The sequence below is a fragment of the Rhea americana genome, unplaced genomic scaffold, assembly GCF_003343005.1.
Source record: "Rhea americana isolate MKP2758 unplaced genomic scaffold, rheAme1 scaffold_68, whole genome shotgun sequence".
NCBI classification, from domain to species: domain Eukaryota; kingdom Metazoa; phylum Chordata; class Aves; order Rheiformes; family Rheidae; genus Rhea; species Rhea americana.
The window spans coordinates 3,391,484-3,399,145 of NW_028186845.1; the positions used below are offsets into that span (position 1 = coordinate 3,391,484).

The 7,662-nt window shown below is 55.2% G+C and overlaps 1 protein-coding gene across 9 annotated transcripts in view; it reads left to right on the forward strand.

Moving 5' to 3' along the window:
* NCOR2 (nuclear receptor corepressor 2) overlaps positions 1–7,662 on the forward strand; it is a 186,626-nt gene that overhangs the window by 177,515 nt on the left and 1,449 nt on the right. For 5 of the 9 annotated variants that reach the window (XM_085321029.1, XM_085321031.1, XM_085321030.1 and 2 more), the window contains exons 39-43: positions 9–157; positions 513–706; positions 2,402–2,551; positions 3,353–3,516; positions 4,773–4,826. In XM_085321029.1, coding sequence (XP_085177155.1) covers positions 9–157; positions 513–706; positions 2,402–2,551; positions 3,353–3,516; positions 4,773–4,826 — 711 coding nt within the window. The remainder of the gene's footprint in view (positions 1–8; positions 158–512; positions 707–2,401; positions 2,552–3,352; positions 3,517–4,772; positions 4,827–7,662) is intronic. The other 4 variants (XM_085321033.1, XM_085321036.1, XM_085321037.1 and 1 more) reach the window with 1 other exon arrangement.

A 7,662-nucleotide genomic window follows, 5' to 3' on the forward strand; every position in this document is an offset into this window, starting at 1 on the left:
TCCCACAGCCTCCCTGAAGGCCTCGGCTCCCGAAGCAGCCCACCTGCAGCACCTCCGCCCATCTGAGAGCCAACAGCCCCCTTGCCAGCCGCTGCAGTCCAGCCAGAGCGTCAAAGGCATGAACCAGCGGGTGGTCACGCTGGCCCAACACATCAGTGTAAGCAAATTTACTCTCTCTTTCCTGGGGCCCCAGGGTGGAGGGTAGGGCCATATCTAGAACTGATCTGAAACCTCTCTGGTGAGGAGGGCCAGAAGTAATGCTAGAGCCCAGAGCGTTTCTGGTTTGGTACATGTTCAGCCCAGGTGGTTGCTTCCAGAGCAAGCCTACCATGAGAGCTGCGGCAGGCAGGAGGCAGAGGTTACATCCCAGCTGGCAGCAAGGACAAACCGGCCTAACCAGAGGGAAATGCAGTCAGTGCAGAGCGTCTCCTCCTGCTTGTACTGCCTTAGTTGAGTCCTGCAAAGCAGGAACCATAAACCAACTCTATTTCTGACTTGGGGTATTCTTCTAGGAGGTCATCACCCAGGACTACACACGCCATCACCCTCAGCAGCTGAACTCCCACATCCAGACCCCGGTGTACTCTTTCCCCGGAGCCACGTGCCCTGTGCTGGACCTGCGTCGCACCCCTAGCGAGGCCTATCTCCAGCAGCAGGAACACGCGACAGCCTCCAGGATCTCCCCGCAGAACGAAGGAGGCAAAAGGTGAGGGCAGAGCGTCGAGCTGAAGCAGGCAGGGACAGGGGTTTTGCCAGCCTGCTGTGCAAGAGTGAGCTCAGACAGGGCAGGGCTGCCTGGGGTGAAGACCTGGTGCCGTGGGTTACCTGGCACTCAGGTCAGGTAGTATATAAGGTGGGTGCAGTTTGGCACTGCTGAATTTATGTCCGCAGCTTGGGGCTCACATGGATCACTTGCTTATGAAGCCCAGAGCATAAAAGTTTCTTCTGATGTTGGCATTTTTGTCCTGTGGTGCCTCTATTGCCTCCCCAGTTGCCTTAGGGATGCACTCTAGAGCCCCTTCGAGTCTCTTTGTGATCCCCTTCCCCAGCCAGCTGGGGTACTTGGTCCCTGCCAGGTCACTGTGCAGTGACCTATCAGATCCCAGATAGTTCCAAAAAACCCAGTGCAATTCTTTGTCTGTTGATTCAAAATGAATTTTATCTCCATCCTTTTTCAGTGAACTAGAAGCTTGTTAGACATATGTGCTGTGTCAACTATAATTATCCATTTCAGGCACTAGCTTTATTTATTTTAAAGTCACTTTCAAATTACACAAGTAACTTCACAAGAAAAGTCTAACTGCTGTTGTAGTGAATTGAAAAAATGGGAGTCTTTTGCTGGAAATCCTAGAATGGAGTCTGTCCTCTCACCCTAATGCAGACAGTTCAGTGAGACCTAAACACATCCAGGAAACGGTGCTGTCTCCAAACCTGTGATTCCATGTCAGTAAACATAATTATTTTTCCCAGCTCCGCATGGTCCTAGAATTGTCTTTATAACATTAGGGGAGAGAACGCAGCCCTGGCCACCCAGAGAAGAGAAAAAAATGAAAAAAGAAACCACAGAAAGAACAAAGACGTAAATTCCCAGAACTTGCCATGAGGAATTCCTCGCAGACTTGACCCTGGCCACCTCCCAGGCAGCTGGCTACGTTCAGGCATCAGAGGCCTTGCCAGTATAGCCCATGGCTGTGTTGGTTGTCTCTAGGCTCACCCCTGCGCTGAACTGGTCTGTAGGCAGCCAGTGTTCCCGTGCATAGTCCTCCTTGGCCAGAACGGCCCCTCCAGAGCTCTCCGTATAGCCATACAACCTCGTCAAAGAGCCCAGGCAGGCAAGCTCCTGACGCTGCGATAAGGGTGGATGGACAGCGGCTTGATGCTCCTCCTGGAGCGCAGTAGCCACCTCCCATGTATTAGCAAATGTGATGGGGGAATAAGAGACATCGTCCCTAAGGGTTAACACCCCAGCCCACGGAGGGGCCGCGCGGCTGCTGGCTGGGGGCGTAGCGGCAGTTTGGGTCCTAGCAAAACACAGGAGAACTCTGCAGAGTAGAGGGACCCAGGGGCTGAGCCAGAATGTCCCAGGACTCATCCTTCCATCTCCCCTGGGTAGCTATATTTGGGCCAGTTGCTGGCTGGCCCGCTGCCTGAAAATCTGGGCCACATCTCAGTTCAGGCCTTCTCTGCACGCCTGTGGTTCAAAAAATGCCCAAGCTGCTCTGTTGCTAAGCCTTGTGTTAAAAGGCGCTGTAAGCCCACAAGGGTGTGGAAGGTTTGGCTTCTTTCCTTACTTTACAGAAAGCTATTTTAGTCCTCTCCACTCCCCCCCACCCCTGAGCGGCTGTGCAGAGACACAGGATGTTGCAATAAACCGATTGCATCTCCCCATCGCCATCCACAGATCCCCGGAGCAGAGCAAAGCGTCGGCAGGGAGTGGGCCGGACAACTGTATCGAGCCCATCTCTCCACCAGACGGCGTGGGAGAATCGGAGCACACCAAGAACGCCACGTACCCGATCCTGTACCGAGAGGGCGAGCAGCTAGACCAGAGGTAACGCAGAGGGAAGGAGCGCTGGATGCAATGTGAGGGTGTTCCCCCTGTCCCCACACCATCTTGGGCCACCGGAGGACCTGCCCCTGCCTTGCCCTGCGAAGCCTCCCTGTCACTACCTGCCACTCAGCACACGAGTATGGCCAGGCCAGCTGGGGGTTGTCTCCTTTTTATAGCTCTGATGATCCAACAACAGGATAAGGGGCCAGCTGGCTCTGGAAGCCTCCTCTCCGAGAAGCTGCTTCTGAGATCCTTCTCCTAGACATAGCCTTGTGCTGTTTGTCTGCTGCTGTGCAAGCACATCCTAGCAAACTGCCTGTCTTCCAGGGAGACCAGGCAGAATAGATGCATCCTGACGCTGCTGGTAGATCCTAGCAACCCCAGTAGGTCAGCTCCGATCCCTTCCCCAGCATGGAGAGTGCCCCTTCCCTTCTTTGGTACCTTTGGAAACATCTGTCTTTACAAACTTCCTTCATGAATGTTTGACTGAGCAGAAAAGATCTGCTTTTAGGGAACTGAATTTTAGGTTCTGAGAAGGAAATTTAGTTGGGGTCATTCATTGGAAGGTAGGAATGATTAGGAAAGAATTTTTCTTATAGCCAAAAGTAGTGTTGCATCTCAGATGGCTGTCCTTTTGTGGGGGTGTTTCCACAGTGTGATACATTTAAAGTGGAGCTGGAGAGAGAAGTTGGAGATACCAAATAGTGCAGGAGTCTAAGGGTTGGCTTGAAGAGTTACAGTTAAGGTGAGATTTTGTGAACTGGACATCACAGTGGTTTCTAACAGCTTTTTACTTTGCAGGATGGGGTCCAAGTCACCAGGAAATAACACTCAGCCTCCAGCTTTCTTCAGCAAGCTGACAGAGAGCAACTCTGCCATGGTGAAATCCAAGAAACAGGAGATCATCAAGAAGCTCAGCACAACCAACAAGAATGAGACGGAGTACAGTAAGGACATGTGGGGAGGCAAGTGGGGGGCATGAGGGGGACAAACCTTGAGGACACAAGAAGCAAAGGAAATTTGGGAATGGGTGCTGCTGTGAGTTAAGGGCTGGGACTTTTGCTTTTGCATGATCTCCAACTTTTTTGATTGTGCTCTGGTTTGCTGGGAAGCACAAATACCGACTGCTTTCTGCCATGAGCCCCCTTGGCTTTGAGGTGCCTGCAGCAACTGTGAGGGGAGGTGAGGGAGGGCTTCCAAGCTGTGCGTCTCCTTTCTTTGGGGCTGTCAGTCCAACCTGTGTGGCAGCACCAGATAACCTCCACAGGAAGGAAATAATGAGTTGAGCATGGAGGAGACTTAAGAGCAATTGATATTTTAATGAACGGCCAGCCAAGATGAATCCTTCCTCCTTGAGATGCGTGTCCCCCCAACATTACTTTAATCCCTACATCAATATTGGTACAGCTCTGTAAAACTAACCAGGCTGGCTTGTATTAGAAATTCAGCCCATTCATTCATTAACCACTAATAGAGTAGATAGGATCATAATTTAATTTAGCTCAGCATTATACAGTCAATACTAATTCAATTTGAATCCATCTTACAACAGCTGCATCGGATAAGAGGGACCAAGCTGTCTCGTCTCCTGGACGATGTTGCCATGAGCCAACTGTATTGTTATGCCCCTTTGGGGACATGTGACTGAACCCCATGACCTTCCACACTTTCTCTTATCAAGGGAAAATATACGGAAATAGGAAACGGCTCTTATTTTATGAGAATTTCTGTTATTCTAAGGAAAGCGATATCCAAGTGAAACAACTCGGCTAAGAAAGAAAATATTGATTTAACGTTTCTTCTCCTCCTCACCCTTCCCACTGCCTCAAACTGCTCCCCAGCTATGGGGATTTGAGTCTTTGGAAGCCCTGCAGGCAGGAGAGAGGGTTTAACTTTGCAAAGGTGGTAATGCGAAGGGGCTAGAGGGCGAGAGGTCCGCACTGAGCATGGAGACACTGCCCAGGGTTTCTGGGGTCTGCTTTTCTGCCCACTCCCACTTGCAAGAAGCGGTGGCTGTGGTTCTCCAGAAGGCAAAGGCAGTGATTTATGGTCCCAGTATTGCAGACCTGCCCTAGTTCCTGGGAAACATGGGCTGTTGCCAGCTTCGGTGCTGTGATGAGGACACCAGGATCTTGTCATGGCCAGCATGACAGGTCTGTCCTTGCAGCCAGCCTATTTGCTCTCCTCTCTGTACTAAAGAACTTCTTTCTTTTTTTCCCAGATGTTGGGCAGCCTGGGACAGAGATTTTCAATATGCCAGCGATTACTGGAGCAGGTAACTCTCACGCTGCATCTACCTCATATCTCATTCCTTACAGGCTTCACAGCTGTGAAGAAGAGGAGACTCAGTAGATACAAGATTGGGAGTGGAGGAGGGTTTTTTGTGTTTTTTTTTCAATAAGACCAAGCATAACTGTTGCTGAGAGGCTGAAGGCCTCAACACACCGTAACTCCTTGATGTTGAGTTGGAGACAAGGCAGCACAATTCCTCTGAAAGCCTTACAGGCCTCAGAGATTGAGCAGATGTTAAAACCTCAGCAGTAACACAACCAAAAAGCCTGTGAGCAAGAGATTGGGAGGTCTATCTGGGTTGGCAATCTGATACCAAGATACCAAGAAAGAGGATTAAATTATAGCAGTGTGGTGCCTTCAAGCATTAGCACTGGTGACAGGTAAGGTGCACAGGAGGTCCACCCTCGCTGGGAGGAAGAGCTGCAGCCTACATCAAGCAGAGCAGGACCCTGTGCTGCTCTTGCAGGATCTTGCTACCACACATGTAGGAAGAAGAGATGGCAAATGGGTAGTAGGGCATCAGCAAAGGGGGAACAACGGTAGGAAACAGGCATCCTGCCACTGCAGGCTGGATGTGATCCGGGAATTGCTTTTGGGAGCAAATTCAGGCAACCACAGCATCCCGAAGCCTTGAACTGAGAGCATTTGTGCAAACAGGCAATAGCTGAGAACAGAGGGAAGGTGTTACCTGGGGTGATCAGGCACAGGGGCACTGGCAGTGCACTTAGTCCTCCAAGTACTTAAAGCACCGATTGACTTTATTTTCTCCCTACCTGGGAGGACGAAAGAGTGCAGTTGGTGGCTGGGTCCCCTGCTCCTTTCCAGCCACATGGAAAGGAGCCACTGCAGCTAGTCCCACGCAGAGGAGTTTTCTGGGTGGGATCATGTCACCCTCTGATGATACGCAGAGAGGGGGAGTTTCTGGTGCCCTTAGGTAGATGGAGGCTTTAAGCCTGAAAGCCTGATTCTGGAGTAACAGTTTTGGTGGTGGTATCTGAGTGCCTCTGCAGAGCCCCGTGCAGGCTCCAGGCAGCCGTGGCATGATTTAGTGCGAGTCTGAAACCCTGACTAGCATCAACCCGCTGGCTAACACGTGGGACATTACCCCAGCCAGCAGAGAGCTGAGGAGCAGCCGCCCTGCTCTCAGGATGCAGGGAAGGGCTCGGCACCGTCCCCCAGGGCCCTGTGGGGACCATGCAGAGCTCAGCTGGTGGCTTAGGAGCTTCCCGAGGGACACTGCATCCTCTCGAGCTCTGCTGCCCCCATGGCTCTCGCCCCAGCTAGGAAAACAGGAGAGAGAGAAGCTGAAGGAAGCGATTTTAGCAAAGAGGGCTAAAAGTGGCCCCGTGGCATGTGGGGGCACTGTGGGTTTCCCGGACGTAGCGCGGAGATCAGCCCTAGGCAGGAGGACGGTGCGAGGGCCGCTGAGCTGTCCCCAGCCCGTCTGTAAGACGGCGGCGTGGCTGCCACGTACGTTTGTGGGCTGCAGAGGCGGCCGTGGGGGCCGCAGGCGTGCAGGCGCTGAGGAGCCTCTCGCGGTGCTGCGGGGCCCAGGAGCCCTCGCGGGGCGGCGCGGGGCTCGGCCGCGGCTCCCCGCGGCGCTGCCCATCGCGCCGCCCGCGGCGCTGCCCATCGCAGGGGTTGCAGCGAGGCTGAGGTTTGGGCGCCGCGGGGCTTGGATCCATTGCAGCCGGGTCTTTCCCCACCCAAACACGTTCCCTTTAGGTGTCGGCGGCTGCGGGAGCCTGCAGCCCGGTGTCGCTCCTCTCCAAAATCACGCTGTCAGGAATTAACCTTAGCGAGTCCCCCGCCGAGTTAGGTGCGGACGGGAGCAAGACAGTGTGGGGGGCTCGAATAAAAGCACGAGCAGCTCGTGGGGCACCCAGGGGTCTCCTCGTGCTCTGCCGCTGGCGTGCCCGTGCCCTCCAACACAGACTGGGGAACAGAGGTGGTGGATGGAGTTCCCGCTTCCCGGGAAGCCGTGAGCCGCCGGAGTGGGCAGCGCCCGGAGGCAGGAGGCACGCTGCGCGCACCTGGCCCCACCAGCGTGCAGCTTTCTCCGACACCTCTTCACTTAGCAGTGTGAACACCCTCCGGCAGCGGGGACGCCTTCAGGCTGTTGTTTTTGGCTGGGAATGGCTAAACTTTCCCAGCGCCGAGGGGAAAACCCCGGGGCCTGCTCCGGTTTCTGGCTGCAGCAGCCGCGAGACCCCGGCGTTGCCTGGCCAGAGCGTTTGCGTGCAGGGCGTCCCGCACGCCTTTGCATCTGTGTGATGCTTCCCTGCCTTTAGCTGGCGATCCCGAGCTCCGTAGGCATCGGTGCTGGCGGTAGGCGTGGGAAGGCCAGGCCGGGAACGGTGTAAGGTAGCTCGCCAGAGCGAACGCGGTTGGCGGAGGGAGCAGGACAGGAGGATGCTGCGGGCTGCGGCCTCGCGGTCCGTGGCAGGCAGAAGGCGGCCGGGGAGACCCCGGGTTAAAGCCCGTCCTGCTGCGGAGCGGAGCCCACGCGCGGGGAGGGGGGGCCGGGACGCGCCGCCCGCTCCCAGGAAGACGAGGGAGCGCGGGAGCCGTCCCGTCCCGAGCGGAGGGGGCGAGCTGGGGGGGCCGCCCTCGCCGGCCCGCCGTTTGCGTGTCTGTTATTTTGCCCTTGCTTGTCTCCTGTAACCGCCGCGCTGGGAATGCCGGTCGCGTGGCTGAGCCTCTGGTCCCTGTGCGGCGCTGCACCATAACTGCATGGCTTCTGAGACTCACCCGCGCTCGGACGCCGCTCCGCGCCTCCGCGGCCCGCGCCCGAGCCGCCGCCGCCGGGGGAGCGGGCC